The 25,000-nt window shown below is 41.9% G+C and overlaps 1 protein-coding gene across 1 annotated transcript in view; it reads left to right on the forward strand.

Moving 5' to 3' along the window:
* LOC106812952 (potassium voltage-gated channel protein eag-like) overlaps positions 1-24,905 on the forward strand; it is a 55,802-nt gene extending 30,897 nt beyond the window's left edge. Inside the window, exons 5-13 of the mRNA XM_014816975.1 lie at positions 13,226-13,371; positions 17,534-17,926; positions 18,844-19,012; positions 20,216-20,464; positions 21,098-21,297; positions 21,923-22,175; positions 22,459-22,655; positions 23,598-23,763; positions 24,736-24,905. Coding sequence (XP_014672461.1) covers positions 13,226-13,371; positions 17,534-17,926; positions 18,844-19,012; positions 20,216-20,464; positions 21,098-21,297; positions 21,923-22,175; positions 22,459-22,655; positions 23,598-23,763; positions 24,736-24,905 — 1,943 coding nt within the window. The remainder of the gene's footprint in view (positions 1-13,225; positions 13,372-17,533; positions 17,927-18,843; positions 19,013-20,215; positions 20,465-21,097; positions 21,298-21,922; positions 22,176-22,458; positions 22,656-23,597; positions 23,764-24,735) is intronic.
* The last annotated feature ends 95 nt before the right edge of the window (positions 24,906-25,000 follow it).

Here is a 25,000-nt window from a genome sequence, read left to right on the forward strand (position 1 = left end):
TATATATATATATATATGTATATTATAAAGTTCAGTTTTCCGAATGCAAGTTAAATTATACGAAAAATATTGAAATGACAACAACTGGAGACATAACTAACTATAACGTTATCACTTTATTAGCTCTCCGGGTGCATATCTGAACCTGATATGCATGTAAAAAGCTAATAAAGTGAAAACGTTAGTGCATAATTATGTCTTCAGTTGTTGTCATTTCAATATTTTCTGTATATATATATAATATACTATTTCTATTTCATGGGTGGGCAGCTCGCCTGCGACTGGTGATTGTAGATATTAAACGAGCTATTAAGTACTATTCGTGTTGCCAAGTATTTTACTCGGCTAGGCGTTTTACTGGCAAAATATTGATCTCGAAAAGGTTTTTAAATACACAATAACTTCAAACGTACGTTGGCTGTAAAGCTGAGTTCGTTTATTGCTTTCCCATGCGTTAATAAGGGCTACTGATTCATATTAGCCAAGGTGCATACAATCTCTTTAGCAGCACTGTGACACAGCGCCGTGCATAAAGAATAAGGTGAAGAAAGCAAATAAAAACTCAAAATGCTGTAGTGTACGTCGTATTTTATGTATATTCTGGCGCTGTTTTGATTGCCCTATTATTGATATATGCAGTAAAAATGTATCAATTGCAAATACGCGTATATATATATATATCAAAAACTAATAGTACGTGTGTAATATAATATAGTACCGAAAAAATTCGCATTTTGTTGACCAAAGCTTTGTGACCGGATGTATACGATTCCTAAAACTCAAATACGGCGAGAACCTTTCACAAACGAACGTATCAAGAATGAAATCTTACAACCTAACACAGGCGATAGGGTTCCGTTGTAATCTAGCTTTTGTAATGTATCTGACTTAAACCGAAAATCGGTCGAGTGCGGTGCCCGGAAATTCTTATGCAACAATTGTCATCGAGATCCAACACTTTTGATATAACCTAACGAATGCACGCGACAGACTATTTTAGTGATAAATCAAAACAATTTGTTGTCGTTTTTTATCTTCTTACTTCGCACGCGACCGGTTTTTGTATTGATTCGATCATGGTCTAGCTACTACGACAGCGTAATACAAGTTCAAACAAAATTACTTACCCGGTAGGTCTATATCAAGCTCCGTCAATATTACTATTAGGGTGTCATCTTTCCACAGTCTGTCGAAATACAGATTGTGAGGTGACTGCGTACAAGCATTTGCAGCTTTTCGCCAAATCGGTCAAAAATTCCGCTTTATTCTATCACTACGCGCTTTCAATGGGCGTCGTTTGAACCACATATGATCTGAAAAAAGGAAAGCTAATACTGTCATGACGGTACAGCGGCTTGCACATCTTCACGTACAACGCGAATGTGATAGGATAAGGGTACGAACGTACGACCATGCCGACGATGAGGGCTGGACAGGAGGTCGGAAAAAGAGATAAACACAGCAAAATGCTCGCTCGTGTATGATCAACGACAAACTATCACAACATTAAGCGCATGGGAAGGTTACGGTGTTCAGTCAACTCATCAAATAGAACCATCGAAGAAATACCTAATTATATTTACTATAACAATAATAATAGCATAAGAAATATCAGTGCGTTCTTGGCAGCCGAAGATAAAAGCGTCTGCGTTTTATTTGTGGCAATGTCGCAGAAACCCTTGCACTGGCAGGTGATGGTGATTCAGAGGAAATGAGTTAAAAATGTATAATATAACGTCATATCACAAGTATGAATGGGAATTAATTAACAAGATTTTGACTAATCTGGCTCAGTAGTCTATTAATGGATGCAAATGAGTAGTTTTGATGATGAGATGTGAGGATCGTAAGATCAAACCTAAAGAGTTTTATACTTTCTTTAGATTGATATTTTAATAGTTTTATAAGTTCATCTGGGAATATTTGAGCTGCTTGCACATGCATGTAACAATACGCGTATACGCATATCTTTGAAATGATGCTTAAAATGCAAAAAATCTATTCCAATTAATCACCAATTCGCAACAGTCTAACCTCTGCTAGTTTATATACAGTATTAGCCATTTACCCTGTACTAGTTTATCGACAGATAGCTACAGTCAATCCTCTTATGCGATTTAATCAATAATATATTTCAGTTATTCTTCCTGTGTTAGTTCATCAATAATATATCGCAGTAATCTTCCTCTGATAGCCCATCAATAATAGAGTGTAGTCATTCTTCCTTTGCTAGCCCATCACCAATATATTACAGCCATGTTTCCTGTGCTACCCCATCGACAATATATTTCAGTCATTCTTCCTGTGCTAGTTTATCAACAAGATATTTCAGTCATTCTTCCTATGCTACCCAAACAACGATATATCGCAGTCATTCTTCATGGACTAGTGCATCAACAATATATTGGCTGTTCTTCCTGTGCTAGTCTATCAAGAGCATCAGTCATTATCTTAGACAACATTGCCGGTGGTGCTACACCGATGTATTGATTTCACTTATAATTCAATAACGGTAATTTTAAGTAATGCTGTTAGTGCCAACGCATAAACGCACGCATGCAAACAAATACTCAAACACGCGCGCACACGCAAGAGAGGAGAGAGAACAATTGAGATAGAAAGCGTGATGGACAGAGAAAGGCGGTATGAGAGAGGGGGCGATAAAATGATACAGTTAGACATGCACTGCGAGTGAGTTTTAATTTCGGAGAGAAGGAAATGCCCGTAAAATTCTTAGCCAAAACTCTACTGAGGCCATATATAGATTTTTTTGTGGTTTAAATTAAAGTCATTGACGGGTAATCTTATGCAAATTCAAATACACCTTTTCGAGTACGCGACGTTTCATTTAAATTATTCAGATAAATCACAGCCCCCACTTTGACGTTAAGCGGTTAGTGCGCGATGCACGCGTATTCTCATTATTAGTGTAGCAAGCAAAACAAAAATTGCTTATGTGGTTTATACACAGGGCTAATATAACTCGATATGCGCTGTTTGTGCAAGAGTTCTCAAGTTAAAATAATTATTTTCTAGCGCTCTTTGCATAGCTTGGATTTTCAGGTGACAGACACTGGTAGTTTTAATTAACGACATAAAATTATGTAATTATCATATGTAAAGTTTATTCTCTTAAATCGGCGTCAACTCCTTACGCCTCCAAACTACGGAAAACAACACAAATTGCTGAGATATCAATATACGCAATAGATGTGGGTTAGTTGACCATTCAAGTCGATATGATCAAATTCGTACTTACCTTGCATTTTATAACCACTAAAAAACTGCGGCCTTTATTAAGGCAATATTGTTTTATTCGGAACCCCGCGGGTGTATACGAACGAGCTGGCGCGGATCAACATGTAAGTAGAAACGCAGTACGAAGCATAGTGTTGGTACACACCTAAAACCTGAATTATGCATAGTTTCTCTACTTGTTTATGCACTAGCTTGGTGTCAGGAAACACCAGGCAAACCTATTTCGCACACGCTGTTCCGTGTAGCAGCGTATATCGACATTCAACATTATATGCGTGTTGTCTGGCTGCTGTCGTTGATCAACGTAAACACCTCGCTTGAATGCATGGGTGATGAATGTCGTTACGGCGAACTATTTTAGATCCAACTTAGAGTCTATGCTGTCGTTGTTTTCAATGTGATAAAATACTGCATGGAACAAATTTAAAGGAATTACTTTAAACAGGCTTCTTAACCGTTATCGTATTTTTACGACCACTACAGTACTAACTGTTATTGCTTGCGCGATAACAGCAAGTGTTTAAAGTAAGGCTAGCGTGTCTTAGAACACTCGTGCATCGTTATTTTCACGAGAATATACTACGATTGAGATCTGTTTGTTTACATCGCGTTGGCGCGGTTACATCATGACGCCACTTGATGATTGATCGATGATTTGATTGATTACACAGTCAATGATATGCACTTTTGTCTGGTGGTTGCCGATTTTAAGGGAATTGTTGTATACTCAAAAAATTTGACTGCATTATATGCTATTTTATGAATGTACTTATTTTGCTATATATATATATATATATATATATATATAGGTTATATATATATAGGTTATATATTTATATTTTTTTATATTACTACGATTGATAGCTATGTGTTTACACCACGTTGACAAACGGTTACATGCGGTTACATGCGGTTACATGCGCACGCAAAGCATTACAAAGTATAGCAGCATGCGCTGCAAGCTGATCATTAATATAGTATGCGCAGGTCTTGTGAGACTTCAATAGGCGGGGGTTCTCAGCCAAACCGAAAGTGCATAAGAGCAGATAAATGCCAGATATTGTCCCTTTAAAATGGTTTATCTATAATTTTGACAATGTGTGCTCAAACACATTATACTTAATATAGCATCATGCATTTTTCGTCGTGACAGCGAGCGGATTTACTCGTATGCTGGCCATGTCGTATAAACATAGCATGTGCCACTTCCACAGTTGATCTGTCATAGGTAAGCGGGCGCTGCGAACTTTACGACGATTGTAAAGTTTACAGGGCCGTCTACGCGAGATCACATATATACATTAAGCAGTAGGAACATTGCGTGCCTGCCTGATCACTGTTATCGCGATTAGCAATGTCGACGCTGAGCGCTGCATCGATGCATCATGCAGGATTCTGTCGTTACATGGGAAACATTTCGATGGCAGGTTGATTACCGTGATTAGGCTGAAACCTGTGCTACTGTTTGACCTGCATACCCACCTGTGTCCCTCACTCCAGCCTCTTACCTCCTCCACCATGCATCAATCACACTAGCTTCTTACCTCCTCCACCATGCATCAATCACACTAGCTTCTTACCTCCTCCACCATGCATCAATCACACTAGCTTCTTACCTCCTCCACCATACATCAATCACGCGAGAGAGAGCATGCCTCCACCCATGCAATCATCACACTAGCTTCTTACCCTCCGTCCACAATTGCATCAATCAACACACAAGCTTCTTACCTGACCGCTGCCAATACAATCATCAGCACTGAAGCTGTCTAATACCGTTCCTCCACCATGCATCACTATCCAACTAGCTTCCTGAACGTCCTCCATCCATGACATCAATACATAGAGCTCTTCCTACTTCCTGCCACCACTGGAATGCAGTCTCAATCAGCGCATGTAGCTGCCTTAACCTATCCTCTCCACAATGCTCAATCACACTAGCTTCTTACATCCTCTTTACATGGCGCATCATCATTCACACTGCGCTTCTAAGACCGGTCTCTATTCTCGAGCCATGTCATTCGAATCCTTCACACTACGCTTGTCTTAGCCGAATAGTCTCTCCACCGACGTTGGCATGCATTCATATTCAGCCACCCTAGCTTTCTTACATCTCCTCTCTACATCATGAATTCACTTTCAGACTTCCTACCCTATTAGTCCTCACCATGACATCTTCAATTTCACATTGTTGCCCGGGGCACCTTAGCTCCCCTACCGTCCTCTACTAGCCATGCATCAATCACTACTAGCTCTTACCGCCTGCCTTCCACCATTGCCACTCACACATACTTTCCTATCTCCTCACCATCAACTCAATCACACTACTTTCTTACTCCCACTCATGCATCAACTGCACACTAACTCTACGTCTCTCTCCACCATCGCAGTCAATTCGACCAATCTAGGCTTCTTCACCCCTCCTTGCCTTTCCTCTTCGTCTCGTGGTTCATCGCCGGATGGCTCAATCACCTAGTCTTCTTACCCCGTCCTCCCACCATCAACCCCAGCTCAATCACACTAACTTCTTGTACCCCCCACGTCATGTATCAATCTCACACCTAGCTTCTTCGACTGCCCTCCTTCTCCCCCACCGATGCCATTTCGCAACCATTATCTCCTGGCGCGCTACACGTGGTTCGTATCTCTCCCGGCTGTTTCTCCTACCATATCAGTCACCTCTGATGTCAGCTAGTTTCTCTACCTCCTTAGCCGCACCATGCAGTTACTATTGGTGACTATGTCGTTTATCTTCTTTTACCCTCCTCCCAGCCTTCCTCAGACTTCCACTCATAGTCCGTTCTTCTGTACTACTTTTAGTCCTCCCACAAAGTGTCAATCACCTGCCGTTCTTGACTTTTGTTCTCCCCATTGTTCATCGAATGCAGCACTTTGTTGTAGCCTTCTTACTCCTCATCCTATACATCAACACGATTCTTAGCTTCTTAAGCCCCTACCACCAGTGTCATTCAATTCGACTTTGGCGCGTAGTCTGCCTACTCGTCCTCCCACCCATGCATCAATGCCCACTAGCTTCCTTACCTTCCTGCCAATAACATCAACCTGCGACACTAGCTCTACCTCCTCCACCCATGCATCAATCCCACTAGCTTTCTTACCTCCCCACCCATGCATCATTACACCTACCTTTTACCCTCCTCCACCAGTGCATCAACTCACCACTAGCTTAATCTTACCTCCTCCACCATTGCCTTAATCAACTAGGCTCTTACCTTTCTCCACCATGCCATCAATCACACTCAGCTTCCTATCTCCTCTACTCCATACTCAATTCACACAGCTTCTTACTCCTTCACCATGCATTAATCACACCTAGCTTCTTCACCTCCTCCACCATGCATCAATGCCGTCCTGCCTCTCTGCCGCTCTACCTTCCTCCCCACCATGCACATATATACATATATATATCATTACATATAATATATACATTATATATATATATACATCTATATATAGCATGTTACATGGAGTTGGACTATGATCTATTATATTATATAGTATAGCTATACTATATATTATATTATAAAGTCAGTTTTCCGAAGCAAGTTAATTATACGAAAACATATTGAAATACAACAAACTGGAATGACATAACTAACTATAACGTGTAGTCCTTAATTAGCATTCTCGCGGCTGTGCCATATTCTGAAACACACCCCTGAATAGCCACTGTAAAGACGCTACATAAACGTCGAAAAACCGTTACGTGCAAATTACGTCATTCAGTTGGCTTAGCTCCATCTTCAAATATTTCTGTCATACTCTATATATAATATACATTGCTAATCTTGGGTGGGCAGCCCCTCGCCGCGACTGAGGAGTCCATAACGTACCTGATACACAACGACGCATACTAAGGTACTGACATTCGTCGCTGCCAAGTATTTACTCGCTAGCCGCGTTCCTGGGCCAAACCATACTTGATCTCGAAAAGGGACCACACTACCACACACACAAACACACACACGTACGTTGGCTGTAACGCGTCGAGTTCGTATATTTGCTTTCCATCTGGCGTTATATGATAGGCCGCCTGACGAGCCTCATTATCTAGCCCCCCCACGAACGTCATCACATACCTTTATGCAAGCCACTGTGACCACCCCCCCACCCCCCCCCGCCGCCCCGGCCGCCCGTAGCATAAGAATAAGGTGCAACAACACACATCATACACAAACTCAAATGCCCTCCAGCTACACAACAAATACCGATATCCCTCTTCAGGGGTGTTGATAGGTCCTATGCTGTGGCCGCTGTAAACAACAACTCGCCCTAACACACACCCAACACACTCACACAACAATGTATCACACACACATGCAAATGGACCTATATTACCTCATATAAAAAACAATCAGGTACCTACGTGTGGTTATCATCAATAGTCACGTTGAAAAAATCGCATTTGCTGGACTAAAAGCTTGTGACGCACGGATGTATCAGAGCGATTCCTAAATCAAATACGGGGCCGATACGTCACAGGGCGAGAACCTTCCACGCAACGCTCATCGACGCAAACTGTTGAAATCTTACATCGTAACCTACGAACGACAAGCTGATTAAGGGTTTGCGTTCGTAATCTACGCTTTGCTAATATATTCTGACTAAATCACCGACAAATCGGTGCCTCGAGTGCGAGTGCCCGGAAGATTCTTGATGCAAGAACTTTCTTCGAGATCGCAACACTTTGCATAGTAACCTACGAACGAATCGCTACGGGCCCATGCAGGACAGGGCTGCAAAATTTGTCTAACAAAACTCATCTCGTCACGAAACATCCATGTTGTGAACGCCTGTTGTGTGTTCGAACAAAAACTCGCAATCTGATCATCTGTACCAAAACAATTGAAACACAAAATCAACTTCTGTAATCCGGCTCCACAAAACCAATTTTGTACAACACAAAACTTCAATTCGGTCAACCGTTCCAAGAAACTCTATCTGTTGAACAACATTCAAACTCAAATTCTGTCATCCTTCCAAGACTCCAATCTAAGTCGAACCCCGGTTCAACAAACTTTCAATTTGTGAAAGCACACAAACTCAATTCTTCGAAACCGGTTCCACCAAAATAATTCTCTTGTAAACACAAAACTCCATCTGATCAACCGGTTCCACCAAACTCGATTTTGTTGCCCCAACTATGGCCCCGCGCGCTGTCAGAAAGGGCTAAGCGATTGTCCAGAAACTGGGCCTGGAGAAATGTGTCATGGTCGCCATCCTTGTTTCTTCTGACCAATTCGTAAAAGCTTCTTACATGCGTGTTGCGCATATTTGGCGCACAAAATTCGAGTTTCTGTGGAACCGTCGACAGAAATTGAGTTTGGTTTACAAATTGAGTTTTGGGTACAGATCGACGGAGAATCGAGTTTGTTGGACTGACTGGGGCTGGCAGTGCAGGACAGGCCTAACAGTCCGTCCGAGCGACGCGGTTCGCGGACCAAACAGCTCGATTTTGTGCCGCGGGGGGGGCGCAAGCTGATATGGAAAGAGCACGCGGGCGGGCATGATAACGCGCGTAAGGTGTGCGTAGCGGATTCGGTGCAGAGCGAAAACGCGATATGGTATAGACCTTCTTGACAGTGCGCGTGATGGCCATAGCCTTTGGGCAGCGAGAACGCGAGCGTGTCTGTGGAACGGTTCGGACAGAACTTGAGTTTGTGCTTTAGCATAAATGTGAGTTGTGTTGGTACGACAGACGACAGAATTAGAGTTCTTGTGTTCACGAAGAGATTGGAGTTTTCGTGTGGAAGAGCGGCGGGCGCCATGGCAGGACAGGGCTCAGCATTAGGCTGTGCGAAAGCCGGGGGTCCGGCTCCCACAAGAACTTGGCAAACGTCGGATTTGTTGCCGGAAATATGGCACAGACGCACGTGAAGAAGGGCTACCGATCTGGTCAAGAGAAACCCAATGGTAGCCGCTTCTAAATGCGTTGTGGCGCATACATGTCTGGGCCAACCACAACATCGAGCTTCTGTGAACCGGTCCCGTCGAGCCAGGAAATTGAGCTTGTGGTGGTCCATCAAAATCTGTGAGGTTTTGTGCAGGACAGGACTGCCAGAGATTGGAGTTTTGCTGTTCTAGCGAAAATTGAGTTGTGGAACCGTCTCCACAGAATGTCGAGTTTTGTGTTTTACAAACATTGAGTTCTGTGCTGAACCGGTTCCGACAGAAGGTGAGTTTTGGTGGTTACCACAAGAAATATGAGTTTTTGGAACCGGTGTTGACAGAATGAGTTTGTGTTCACAGAAATTGAGTTTTTGTGGGAACAGGGATGACAGAATGAGTTTTGTGTCACAAAATCATTTTTGTCAAGTTATAGTAAAAAATGCCTGTCCTGCATGCGCCGCCGTAAATGGCACCGCGAAAGACCTATTAGTTGATAAATCAAAACAATTGTTGTCGTTTTTTATCTCTTGACTTCGCGACGCTGACCGGTTTTTGTATGATCGAATCATGTCTAGCTACTCACGACAGGCGTAACTACCCAAGTTCAGACAAAGATTACTTACCGTAGGCCTATATCAACTCCGTCATAGTTACTATTGAGGGGTCATCTTTCACAAGTCTGTCGAAATACAGATTGTGAGTGACTGCGTACAAGCATTGTCAAGCTTTTGCCAATCGGCAAAAATTCCGCTTATTCTAATCACTACGCGCTCCAATGGGCGTTGTTGAACCACATACTGATCTCGAAAAAAGAAAGCTAATACTGTCATGACGGTACAGCTCCGTTGCCCATTTCACGTACAACGCGCAAGTGATAGGGGATAAGGGTAGCAACGTACGACCAGGCCGACGAATAGGGCTGGAAGAGGTCGGAAAGGAATATACAGCAGCAAAATGCTTCGCTCGTGTATGATCACGACACAACTATGCCACACAATTAAGGCGCAATGCATGGAAGGTTAGGGTGTTCAGGTCACTCATCAAATAGCATCAGCGAATAAGAATACTATATATATTTACTATAAAATAAAATAGCAAAGCAATATCAGTGCGTTCTTGCAGCGCGAAGATAAAGCGTCTGCGTTTTAGTTTTGGCAATGTCGCAGAAACCACTCTGCACGGCTAGGTGATGTGATCTCGGAGGAGGAAATGAGTTGCAAATGTATATGATACGCTCATACGTGACAAGATGAATGGAATTAATTACAGATTATTGACTAATCTGCTCAGTAGTCTGCTAATTAATAAGACGCAAATGAGTATTTTTGATGATAGAGTGAGGATCGAAGATCAACTAAGAAGGTGTCTAGTTTCTCTTAGATTGTAATTTTAAATAGTGTTATAAGTTCATCCTGGGGATATTGAGCTGCGTTGCCATGCCATGTAATGCATACGCATACGCACATCTTGACATGATGATTAAATGCAAAAAATTATTCCAAATTAATGCACCAATGTCGCACACAGTCACCCTTCTGCTAGTTAATATACAGTATTAGCGCATGTACCTCTGTACTAGTTTAATCGACAAGATAGCTACAGTCAATCCTCTATGCGATTTAATCAGATAATACATTTCAGTTATTCTTCCTGTGTTAGTTCATCAATAATAATCTGGCAGTAATCCTCCTCCTGAGCTAGGCCGCATCAATAATAGAGGTAGTCATTCTTTCTCTTTTGCTAGCGCACACCGAATATATTAGCAGCCATGTTTTCCTGGTGATACCCCTCGAAAATATTGTCAGTCATTCATTCTGTGCTGCGTTTATTCAACAAGATATTCAGTCATTACTTCTACTGCTACCCGCAACTAACGATATATCGCAGTCATTCTGTTCATGGAACAGTGCATCAACATATATTGGCTGTTCTCTCCTGTGCTTATGTCTATCAAAAGCATGCAGTCATTATCCTAGACAACATTGCCGGGTGTTGCTAGCACACCGATATGACGTATTGACTTTTCACTTATAATTCAATAACGGTAATTTTAAGTAATGCTGTTAGTGCCAACGCATGGAATTAATATAGTTCAATCTAGAAAAAATTCTTAAAATAACGTGAGCATAATAGGGTCGATGCGCACACGCTCACGCGCCAACATAAGCTCATTAACATAAAAATTCACAGTGTCACACGCTCCCGCGGAGTAATGCTAGATCATGCCGACTTTTGTGAATGTTTATCAAACGTATTTCTTTCCCATGATGCGGGGGTGGTGTAGAAGTAGCTGTGAATGCTCCCATAGTAAGATATCCCCGCCCCGGGTAGGCGTTCGCTGCGTAGTGACTAGATAGGAAACTTGTGATATTGGTGTAAAAAAAGGTTAGTAAGTAGGAGAGAGTCCTCTGCCTGGAGTCTGTCTGAACGAAACGTATTACGTGCGTCATGCAGTCTCGGAATGTGAAGCCGACTCAGATAATGCAGGAGCTAAAAATGCAGAGCCATAAATCAGATGAATTGTTATGTGCACTTTTTAACGAAATCCTGAAAATTATACTAGCACACAGTTAGTTTAAGATATGGACATTCATATGAGATCAGGTACCCATCTCTATCACATAACGAAAGCGATTGAAGTTCACCAGTAAAGTAATGTGATAAGAAATATCAGGAGTAGATAATAGTCCCTATTATCTACTCCTGGAAATATTGAACAAGATGCAAGAAATTACGTCATATAAATTATTGTTAATTACTGTTAATTAGTATTAAGACATAATCGAAAGTGATGTCACATATAACCTGATATGTCTTAACAGTGATTTATATTAATCAGTGTAACGTCGTAGAGCTACGCCCGACGAAAGATGAACACGTTTAGACATTTTCTGATTTAAAGATTTATTATTATATCTAATTTAGCAAGCACGTCGTAATAACGCACGCGAAATGGATGTACTCGTCGACAAGAGAATTGATGATGCCGAACGCTTACTAATACCTCGCAGGAGGTTAACCAAATTCACTCGAAGCCACAAATGCAGCAGACGAAGATAGATAGACTTCGTGTGCATGCATGGACAAAGAGTGTTATAGCGCGTGTAATATTATAGTAGTATGTCTAGAAATCGCATCTCGTTCTGCGAAATGAAATATGGCAGCATTGATAACGTTATAGCTGCCATGAATCTATACGCAATACAATGATAGTTTTAACAGTGTGTGATTTTAAAAAGCTCTGTGATTTTTTTTATAGGTTTGCGTCTGCGCAATAAATTTAGTCAATTAAGGACTGATCGTTCCGAATAAAGGTTAGGTATTAGTTAGATAACAACTTTGCTGCGGGTACGTCATGCAGTTTTTTTACTGAGCTTGAAAAGGAAGAGGGTCAAACTAAAGCAACTTTTTGTTTAATTGATCAATTGATTGATTGTTTATTTAGTTAGGTAAGTATCAGAGAATACATTGTAAACAATAAGTACGTACTATTAAGTACGCCATTACGCCACGCCACGACACGCTACGCCACGCCACGCCACGCCACGCCACGCCACGCCACGCTACGCTACGCCACGCCACGCCACGCTACGCTACGCCACGCCACGCCACGCTACGCCACGCTACTACTCCACACCACGCCACGCTACGCCACGCTACGCCACGCCACGCCACGCTACGCCACGCCACGCTACGCCACGCCACGCTACGCCACGCCACGCCACGCCACGCTGTGGCGTGGCGTGGCGTGGCGTGCTACGCTGCCACACCACACCGCAGCACACAAATTTTATATAAATATAATTAAACTATATATACTCTATTATTGTTTTGCCATTATTATTATTGTTATTATTATTATTATTATTATTCATTGATGTGTTTGTGTTGCGATTGCGTAATACATATGCCCCAAACGTAATTATTATGGACTAACAAAATATCGGAATAATAATATATAATAAGATATCGGCATTATATACTTTGCATGCATACAAAATGGTTATAATCATCATGCTTAAGATGCCGTCGTTTAGACACGTATTTGCTATTCCAGAAACTCCGCTATGGCTGCTGATGATCGTAGCGCCGATAAAAAACGAAAAGGACAAAGTCGTCCTCTTCCTCTGCACTTTCAAGGACATCACAGCACTCAAACAACCTATCAACGAGAATGACGAGATAGGTAACCGCTGCATTCCAGTATTATGACAGCGTCAGTTGATTTACATATCATTACTTTCAGACGCATTTTCAGACAAACGAATAATATTCTTACCTTGGCCTTTAAAGCTATGGCTGCTTACTGCTTAAGGTAAACATCGCAAACCCCAAATGTCATTTACCTGTGACATCTGCCGCAAATTGGAAACGCAATATATGTAGATTATATTCCACTGATCAGAAGAATCTCTTTATAAAACCTGTCGCAACGCTCCGGTTGGAAATGCCAGCAACAATAGCTGCTATATTCGTACTGTACTCGTAGGTACACGCCAACTTCGATAATGAGATTTTTTTTCAATTTGTCAGTATCTGCCCCTGATATTGTATTTAAAGTCGTAGCCTTGTACTAATAGAATATCATACTCGATGCTGATACTACTATGAGAAGCTCATGTATGCTGTCTCTGCGTCTTCTGTACATCCCCCTGTCAGATGTGCACTGTCAACTGAAGATCAGCCCTGACACTGCGATAAATCACATAAAACGGAGTCATCACCGTTATATAATGTTCCGGTCGTTCTGCAATGCATTTCGTGGTGGAAAACAAATGAAATTTGATAAACTTAACTGTAAAATGTGAAATTCTCTTAGATGAATTATCGTGCTTCAAGACGATGTAGGCATGTTCACGCAAACTCGTACGATTAATGGAGCCTTTCTTATATACGTACCCAGCGAGCTTATTTAGACAAGAAGTCGTTACGCAGCAGCACTATGTGATTTAGAAAATTATCTTGATAATGCTGAACGTCATCTACCAGCGTATTAACATTGTGATTAAAAAGTGATTGCCAGCAAATTGTTTCTCGTGTTCCCATTCTATCCTGATTTATCGCATTTCGTTGCTTTCCTCTTCGTCGTATGAATCGATTAACTTTTTACGTAGTCACAAAATAACATATTGTTCGCATTCCATGGGGGTTAGTTCATCATTCATCTCTTGCACGATGGGCATCAAATGTAAGAACGCCATTTCAGTGAACGATATCACGATGCTAAGGGTATCACTAATAGTTATTGTCAACTGTCGTTGAAGCATTACTCATCGCAGACTGATGAGGTATTACATTCTTTCATGAACCTGCGATGATTCGCTCTCTGTTTCCGTGACTGGGTCTGGAGGCTTATATTCTAGATCACAAATTAGAAATATAAAAAAACACATGACATCAGCACTTCACGCGAACCAACCGAGAGAACCTTTCACGCCACATTAAAAATTTACGTATTTAGTAGTTTACCCTGGCACCTTTAAAAAGAGGAACTTTTGCTGGAGGTTATATAGTGGAACAAACTGAATCCCACCCATAGTAGAGTGTTTTCAAATCAAACCTTCGGAAATGCACATTATGCGTTTGAATATATCACTAAGATATGCAGGGCGTAGGTAGAGGTGCGTGGCTATGCGGTAGTCATCTTAACCTCGTGTTTTTTCAGTTGCAACAACGAGTAAATTCGCGAGGTTAGCACGATCTGTGGGTAGAAATACGACGCACCAACCCAGCATACCGAAACCAATCAATATCGACTATGGACAATCACCAGCGTTTTTCACACACGTAAGTTACGAGCAGGTAAATATGTTCATTGTTTGCTAGTTTTTTTCCAAATACTTTTATGTTAACGGATACACTCATGGTAGCCGTATGGTTGGTATCTAGTCTTCCCTTGGTGAATGACATGTAATTATTACATGAGGAACTATTTGATACCTTGAATCCAACAACTATATCTGTGCAACTATAAATGCAGGAACAATAATAGGAAAACTAGTAGTTCGATATAGAAGCTTATATTTGCGATGCCATGTATGTCAAATTCATTCACCCGTAGCTTTACTTTATAGCGCTATTAACTCTTTTTTCGCATTTAGATTGCCATGAAAAGAATGCATATATATATATTATATTCTAAACCTTTAGCAGTAGGGGATTTTCCGAGTGATCAATAAGTAGAATTGCTGTGCAGTGATCACCTTATCGGTGTAGATGACTCTGAAACACCTATTTGCTTGTATGATTTTCTATAAATATGTCAACAGAGGTCAAATATCACAACAGGAGCAAATGCGAAAAAATGGAATAACATAAGCTCGCATCTTACACAAATGGTAATACTATATATATATATATATATATATATATATAGTGTATATAGTACATAATATATAGTATATGTAAGTAACCAACATTTACTGAAACAACTGAAGTTTCTGACATTAGAAACAACTGAACAACTTACACTAACTCGAGTAGTAGAAACGACAGCATTACACAGAAATCCCACGATACACGAATAATCCATTATGTTAAATTACTGTAGTTTCCTGTGATCTTGCTGTCATTCGCCGTAGAATAAATATGTAATATAATTATACATATATAATAATATATTTTGAACTGCTCTTTAGTAATCACCTTTACTATTATTCGAAAATAGAAAACGGCTCTTTTAGCTTGGGCATATAGAGCAATTATAATGAAATTTCATGCTTTATAAAGTCATATTTATTGTAGATAAAATAGCTTGCCAAAGAAAAATCTCATTGCCCATGAGCATCAGACACTCCCCTTAACGGATACCTATAGATATATTCAAAACAGCGAGCAATTCCTTGCGCGCTCACCATAAAATGTGTCGACGCGTGCGTGTACCGTGCTGGCAACCGAAAAACTTGACCGCCTACAAATTATTTGGCCGGCGCGGTTTTTGAATTGCGTATAACGTAGTCGCCCAGCTGGGAGCGCTAAAGAGCTCCAAAAATTCGCCGAAAAATTCCTTATATTTTACGATGTGTGCACGTCAATATGTAGTGATGTGTGAGAGTAGGATCCAGTGAAAGTACAGTAAAACGAGAATAATCAGCTTAATAAGGTAATATCATTAGCTTAACAAGTTTATTCAGCGTCGACCGATTACTGTCAATCGCTCGCACGCGAACATAATTGCTCGCCTTCATGTAATTAGTGGCAGCACGTTTACGAACAAATGCGCACACGCACACGCACGCACGCACGCACGCACGCACGCACGCACGCACGCACGCACGCACGCACACACACACACTCACATACTCACACGCACGCACGCACGCACGCACACACACGGGCGCCCCCCACACACGCACGCACACACACACACGCACACACACATACACACACACACACACGCGCGCCACACGCACCCCTGCATTAACAAAGAAACACACGCGAGCGCATACATACACACATAACACACATAAGCGCGTACGTGCTCACTCACTCTCGCAGACCAACCCATACACGCGCGGTATGCCGGTATCATACGGAAAACTTGTAGGTATGCACATAAGAGATGTGCAGCTTTAACAGTCGGATGCCTAAATGCTGCGGTACCAGTGAAGATGCTTGAGTGAGACATTAAGAAACGTCGGATAATAATTGATGCATGCGCAGTGATTCTTGGCAGCCATGTCTAGCAATAATCGTAGCAGTGCACCGTGAATGTCATTACGTCATAGATAAGTGCCGCTTATTGATAGAAATGACGTAGATATTATGTAAAGATGTAGCTGTAAATAAAACGCGATTTTGTTGTGTTATCTTATATATTTTACATGTGTCGTATTGGCCTTGTAATTATAATGGGCAATAGAAATCACGTTTTATATTTGCTTCTATAATTTAGTACGTAGTTGGATATAGCTATTATAGCTATATAATAAGATCAACAATAACACTATACGCGTAGGTCTATATGCCCTAGCTAGTCATATCACATTCTGCTATTCCACATCGTCCAACTTACACAAGCAGTGTACACATGCTCAGTAATCTAATTTGCTATTATAAATAATATAGCGCGTGTATGTTTGTGTGTGTGTGTGCGCGTGTGTGTGTGTGCGTGCGTGTGTGCGTGCGTGCGTGCGTGCGTGCGTGCGTGCGTGCGTGCGTGCGTGTGCGCCTGCGCGTGCGGTAGACGTGTGTATGCGTGCTTGTGTGTGTGTGTGTGTGTGTGTGTGTGTGTGTGTGTGTGTGTGTGTGTGCGTACATAAACTACTACATGTTACACGCTTCGAATTTTTATAATAGTGTAAAAGTACTGCTGCGAATCTCTCGTTGTGTCTGGGTATTTTTTAAACGTTTTCCCATCTTTCAGACATTCAGCCTCGGGCCGGATATGCTTCCGGTGTACCGGCAGGACTCGCCAAAAACACCTCCTCACATCATCCTACATTATGCAACATTCAAGGCCATATGGGATTGGATCATACTGTTCCTTACTTTCTACACGGCAATCATGGTTCCTTACAACGTAGCCTTCAAAAACAAAACAATGGACGCAGTCGTCTTGCTCGTGGTTGATACAATAGTTGACGTGGTGTTTTTCGTTGACATTGTGTTAAACTTTCATACGACGTACGTCGGAGCAAACGGAGAGGTGGTGTCCGATCCTAAGATTATACGAATGAACTATTTGAAAAGCTGGTTTGTGATAGACCTACTGTCGTGTCTGCCATACGATGTCTTCAACGCATTTGATCACGTCGATGTAAGTAAGACGTATATACTATGTTGTAAAACAAGCTCGCTCTAGCGCGCGCACGCACGCACACGCTTACGTTTACGTACACGCTCTTGGAATCACGCGTAAAAATACTTACATACATGCGCTATAACCAGCTGGTGAAGATCGTCACGGGTTATATATATATATGTTAATAAACCCGATCGATGTTAACAGAACAATATATAACAGACGATATTTTGATGTTATATGACGATGTTTCGTAACATCACTGTGACTGTGGTTCAGGACAAAATATAATTAGTCCATCCGAAATCCAATTAGTTTCGTGAATTGAGTTAATAGCGGACCCTGCTAACCTGCTTCGTGAAAAAGTCAAAAGAAATGGATGTCTTACTGATTTCCCAGCGTTTAACTATTATGCTGCAACTACAACATGTCTTTTCATAAACTAGGGATCCAGACGGTTAAAATGAGACCAGTCCCAGCTTGTTATACCTCCGGTAGGGGTCCACTTAATTTTTTGGGTCTCGGTCACTGCACTATATGTCTCTCTTATTAGCTATCATCTTACTCGGAGGTTTCGCTATCTACTAATCCGTACCGATAGATTTGGCTATATCGTTAGGTGTTTATCGATGAATCGCATGAGTATTTACTGAGCAAACACCTACTGCGTTCAGCGATAGCTCATCAGTTAGCGCTAACAGCAGTACACAGTGAAGCAGTAACGCTATCACGCAGTACACGTCGGGTCCGTTTTTCGATTCGAGCAACCAGACATTAGTGATGAGCTTACTCGCTAAAACTTATATTGCGTTATTGGTAGATAAACACAATGCTTGGATAACACCGCCCCTTCACTCTGACAGCAGAAAGATATCGCAGACTGTTTCAAATGTCGGTGCATATCATTCTTCTAATAACCGTTATTTTTGCAGGGGATAGGAAGTCTCTTCAGTGCCTTAAAGGTCGTGAGACTACTGCGGCTAGGAAGAGTTGCACGAAAGTTAGATCATTATTTTGAGTACGGGGCTGCTATGCTTATTCTGTTAATATGTCTCTTCCTACTGGTCGGACATTGGTTAGCCTGCATCTGGTACACTATAGGTGAGTTTAACCTTATTACACTAAAAAATAAGTGCCTTGCATAGCCTGAATGACAGCCTAAACCTTTACACTTTATACTAAAGAATAAGCCTAATCCAGTTTCATCTTACTGCACATTCTGTTGCATACATTAGCCTGAATTTTTGCAACATGTAGATTTTTACCGTCTAAAATCAATAAGATACAACTAAAAGCCTGATTTTAATAACATTGGCACTTCATTACGTTGGACGCCTGTGTTGATTATCAGCGCTTGTTGCTTATCAGCACGCATGCATTGTCACACACTCACCACGAGATTATTAACCATTAAAATATTCAAGGAGTGTTCAACTATACCGCGAAACTACGTCTCAGCTTCAACGATCCGGCTCGGTTAAACCATGGATTATTTATACTATGCGTATGAAATTTCACAGTTAAAAGGCAGGTGCATGAAATAAAATCATCGTACAATATCACGGCCTGTAGCGTTCAAAGCAACTAATTATGGCGGTGCGCTGATCGCCACAGCGATACCCAAAATAATCAATGAAGCTAGTCTGGACGATAGAAAGCCATCGGTACTCAAAATATATTTTATATATACATTTTGGTTCTCGCACTCACTGTACGACAAAAGTTAATAATAATAACTCTACGAAGTATTATTTTACCGCCTGATTTAACTTTAAGCGATGCTGAACGCTACGCTAGTATATTTCCACAAGGAAATATGATTAAAGTAAGAAATTATAGCTAGCGAGCATGTACATGCCTATTAAAAGAAAGGTTAGGCTTTATGAACGGGCATCGAGGAAGAGAAGTAGCGGGATGTTAGATTTCATATCGCAAAGGGTTATTACATGATCTGGCTACAGATGCAACAATCTACTCTATCCCTAATAATAACCATCTTCACAGCTTTTTTCTTAGCCCAAACCTTAGCCCCTTAACCAAAACTACAACCATGACCGCAACCATAATCCTATTCATACCCCTAACGCCATAATCATAACCCTGACACTAACCATAACTTTTACCTTCATCATAATCCTGACGTTACTTATGGCGTCGAATAAAAATAAAAACGAATAACGTGTTATTATAGGCAATGTCCCCTCGCGAGATCCCTTTCCTTGACAACCATAGCAGAAAAGTATCATCGCTTGCGTGGCAAGTTATGCTCATAGCAGGTCACACCAACCCTGGTTTCATCTTTAGGTGTGGCTGATGCTGAACAGAATGAGGAGATGGGCTGGCTGTGGCAGCTGGGGGACACTTCAGGCAGTCCGTACTACTTCAACGTCAGTTCCACACCTGCCACGCTGCAAGGCGGACCGGGTCAATCGACCAAGTACGCTACCGCTCTCTACTTTACGATGACATGCATGACGAGCGTTGGATTTGGTAATGTCGCACCAAACACTGACAAGGAAAAGGTGTTCGCCATCATAATGATGGTCATAAGCGGTGAGTAACAATACAAATGCCAATCAATCATATTGTAGCCTCGCACTTCTAGGGTGAGGTACAAGAGCAGTAAGAGTAGAGCATAGCAACAGCGTTACAATATCAACTCCGTTACAATAGCAGCTCCGTTACAATATCAAGTGTAACACATTTAATATATTCAGATCGAAGGCCGTTCTCTGTGTAAATTTACTTGAAATACGGTATTAACGCCCAGTTAGGTTAGGTTCATTGTCATTTCTTGCGTCTAATCGCAACGGTACCCGTCTAATTAGTGAGTGGCGTCGGATTTCAGATCATCAACCGAGCCGCTTTACCTTTATTAAGAGCTGACAAGTTTAGGCTTGTTTCTTCATCAGCACTAAACATGCTCCACATTGACCTTAACGGCTATGTTGTGAAACATCAACCATTGTGAACTATCATAATCAAGCACTTTAATTAATTACTTAGCTTACCATTCCAGGAAACGTACCAAATGACGCAAATCCTTCATTGTCAAAGAACTACAACAAACTTGCTCCTGCGTGGATGCCCAAGAAAGGCGCTGATGCATTCTCCCCGTACGACTAACGCAATATACAGTAGCGACCGACTCACGCTGATATTCTGTTTTATTTTTCTCTCTTCCAGCTCTGCTGTACGCGTCCATCTTCGGTAATATGACGACGATATTCCAGCAGATGATGGCGACGACGGCTCGCTATCATGAGATGCTGAACAATATCCGTGAGTTCATGAAGCTGCACGAGGTTCCTAAGCAACTAGGAGAACGCGTCGTTGACTACGTCGCATCGTCTTGGGCCATGACGAATGGAATTGATACTGAAAAGGTATTGACGCGGCTGCGCTGATCGGCTGGGATTCCGTCCCCTATAGTCCATATTTATAACAGTTATTTATATTCCCATAATCCTGTTCATTTATGACACAAGGTAGCAAGTATCCTTCGTCAATTAGGTTTGTCGTGTATCACGGCTTCTGCCCCGACGTGTAAAAACTACTACTCTTTGCTGGCGGTTAAGAGAACAATTCAGTGTGTTCTCTAGTGTTGTATGTGACTTTATCACAACTAGGACTTGACTGCGAAGATCCACAATATGTTAGCGATTAGGCGATCCTTGGAAAATCGTTTAGTGTTATAATATATGTGATTATGTTATGAAATATTGTATTACGACGTGCAACTACATTACCTTAAAATTAGTCTCCCATAGCTTCAGAGTATACGCTAAACTGATCCATGAGCTAATGTTGCCTTATATGATGCAAATCGTTCCAATAGTCAATAAATACACGCCCATTAAATATCCACACACGGCCACACACCGCACGCACGCACGCACGCACACACGCACGCACGCACGCACGCACATGACACAGATAGGTGCGTGCGTAGGTAGACTAGGATTACACGGTGGAAAACGCGATAGCATTATATTTCTTTTATATTCGCAGGTGCTCAATTATTGTCCCAAAGATATGAGGGCTGACATATGCGTGCATCTGAACCGCAAGGTGTTTAACGAGTTACCTGCGTTCCGGCTAGCCAGCGACGGCTGCCTGCGAGCGTTGGCGATGCATTTCACTACAAGTCACAGCGCTCCCGGCGACTTGCTCTACCACACTGGCGAGAGTCTCGACGCGCTCTGCTTTGTGACGTCAGGGTCACTCGAGGTCATCCAGGACGATGAGGTGACGGCAATTCTTGGTACGTGTCACCAATCGCGACCCTACACGAGAATGATACATTAAGTATAACATACACTATGGTTACTGTAAGTTTGTATCACGAAACATTGAGCTATCTGTATAGCGATCAGCATCTTCAATTTTCAGCTCCTCTGTTGACTCTTCTCTTCCTCCATTCTCTTCCTTTCTGCCTGAACGCTCTTACTCGACTTCTCTCGCCCGCTATCTCTCCTCTTACGTAGTCTTTTAGGTCATTTATTCTGTAAGCTGTTGTCTCATTCAGGCATTTTTTAATCGTATAGGAAAGGGTGATGTATTTGGAGATTACTTCTGGAAGGAACAGTCCCTAGGTCAAGCATGCGCCAATGTCAGAGCGCTCACTTACTGCGACCTGCACATGATCAAACGCAACGCCCTCCTGGAAGTCTTGGAGTTCTATCAATCGTTTGCGAGCTCCTTTGCGAGAAACTTGATGCTCACATACAATCTGAGGAAAAGGGTAGGCTTCGATCGGTTATATTAAGTTGTTACCCGCACTGTTCATTAATTCCTCATTTTGCCTGTTGGTGTTGTGGTTGGTTTTATTGTTATTGTTGCTGCTGTCCTCCTCCTCCTCCTCCTCCTCCTCGTCGTCGTCGTCGTCGTCGTCGTCGTCGTCGTCGTTGTTGTTGTTGTTGTTGTTGTTGTTGTTGCTTGTAGTTGTTTTTATTGCTGTTGAAGAAGTTTTGGCAAAGTAATATTTTCATAATCATTAGCGATACGTCTAAATATAAAGTATGCGCTGGAGTAAACGTAGGCAATACGTAACTATATTATAACAACTTTATATTGTACAACTATATAATAATAACTATATACATATATAACTATGTATAACTGTATATAAAAATTATATTGTAAAAATATAACATAACGTAACGTAACGTAACGTAACGTAACGTAACGTAACGTAACGTAACGTAACGTAACGTAACATAACATAACATAAGATATCATAACATAACATAACATAACATAACATAACATAACATAACATAACGTAGCGGAACGCAACACAAAAGAATAACACAACACAACACAACACAACACAACACAACACAACGCACTACAATGCGATGTAGTACAAAACTCAACGTAGTAGAATGAAATACCACGCGCAACCGGACAAAGCACAATGCAATGTAATACACAATGTAAACTTAACATATCACAACGCAATTCAATACAATTAAAAAAATAAATCTGAAATAACATGAGCAACAAACCCGGTGTACATTTTGCGTGCGTAGATTTACGACTAGATCACATTAGAATAGCCATAAATATAACAAAGAAGCCCGATATCATACCTGTCGAACGTAATAGAATTTTATTTCAACAAAAGGAAAGTACGAAATTATTCTTAGATGTAACAATCTGCTTCGTCATATTTCTGCTTCAGCTCGTCTTTCGCCGACTCGTTGACGTCAAGCGAGAAAAAGAATGGGAGGAAAGGCGAAAAAACGAACCCGGACTCGACGCGAACGAAGACAGCATTGTACGCAAAATGTTCTTACGTCTCCGCAAAGTGAGTGACGTCACGCAATTGAACACTCACACGGGAAACGGTGACGTGTCAAGAAAGAGCGATGCCGAGAGAGGGGAACAACGCGTCGAATCAGCGAGATATCCTAAGCAAATAATCGTGTCTGAACATAATAGCCCCGCTCATGATCCTCTACCGACCACGACGAATACGGCTCTCGCCCTCACCAGGGGCAAGAATAGCGGATCGCGGTGGGGCAAAATGATGTCAACAAACAGCGGTAAACCGCAGGAACTGCAGAAGGTCCCTGATGTTCAGGAACCGTGTAAGGAAGTGCGAGAACGGTCGAATTCTAACTCGGCCAAATTGCCAGCTGTAAAACAATCTCGATGGGGAAAGTTTCTCGGAGGAAGTGGCGATACCGAAATAAGAAATTCCCCCATCAAACAGACTGCGATACCTGAAGTGCATCGCGAACCGCAATCAAATAAGGGGAAAACTACGACAAATGTGTTTTCGCGTTGGGGAGACCAGAATAAATCAGGCATCAGCTTACCACAAACTTCTACATCTAAGGCGGGTCCTTCTGGTTCAGCCGACAGTGGGTTGCCTTGGAGCGATAGCGGGAAAAGTGACACCACTTGTTCCTTGCCACCGTCGGGAAATAGTAGTGTCTTGTCCGCGCCAGAGATTCTCACTCTACTACAGGGGTTAACGGAGATCAGAGTCGAACTGCGAAACAATATGTCGACGATAAATAAAAAAATCGAGAAGATTGACGTGAAAATATCGGGCGTCATGAGCTTCATATCAACTGCGAGTGAGACGGAGAAGGATAGCATGCGACCACAGTTAGAACGCGAGAGTTCGTGGGACTCCTCGGATTTCTTCTCTAGCTTGAATCAATCGGCGACAACAATGCTCAGCAGTCCGCCTATAAAACCCGTCGTAAGCGGGCAGACTAACACACTCGGCGCCACCGGCGACACTCAGGCGAAAATACCCATCACATCTTTCTCGAAGAATGGCACTACCTCGCGGCTCATCGATGCAGAAACGCAGCGCGCATCGAAGCCGGCTGACACGGCCCTGAAGGATATGAATCCAGCTATATCACGCCAGTCTTCGAGTGACTTGCTGGCTATGATGGAGACGGAGATAGAAGATCAGAGCACGGGCGCAGCAGCGACTAAAGATGAAAACAGCGACGAGCTATTCTTTTGATGGCTTCATTCCACGAAATCGTGCGCCGGATACTAGACAACATAATCATTTCTATAACTCGAATTATCAACGTGCTAAGGTACCTATCGTATTCA

Source organism: Priapulus caudatus, unplaced genomic scaffold, assembly GCF_000485595.1.
Source record: "Priapulus caudatus unplaced genomic scaffold, Priapulus_caudatus-5.0.1 Scaffold22, whole genome shotgun sequence".
NCBI classification, from domain to species: domain Eukaryota; kingdom Metazoa; phylum Priapulida; class Priapulimorpha; order Priapulimorphida; family Priapulidae; genus Priapulus; species Priapulus caudatus.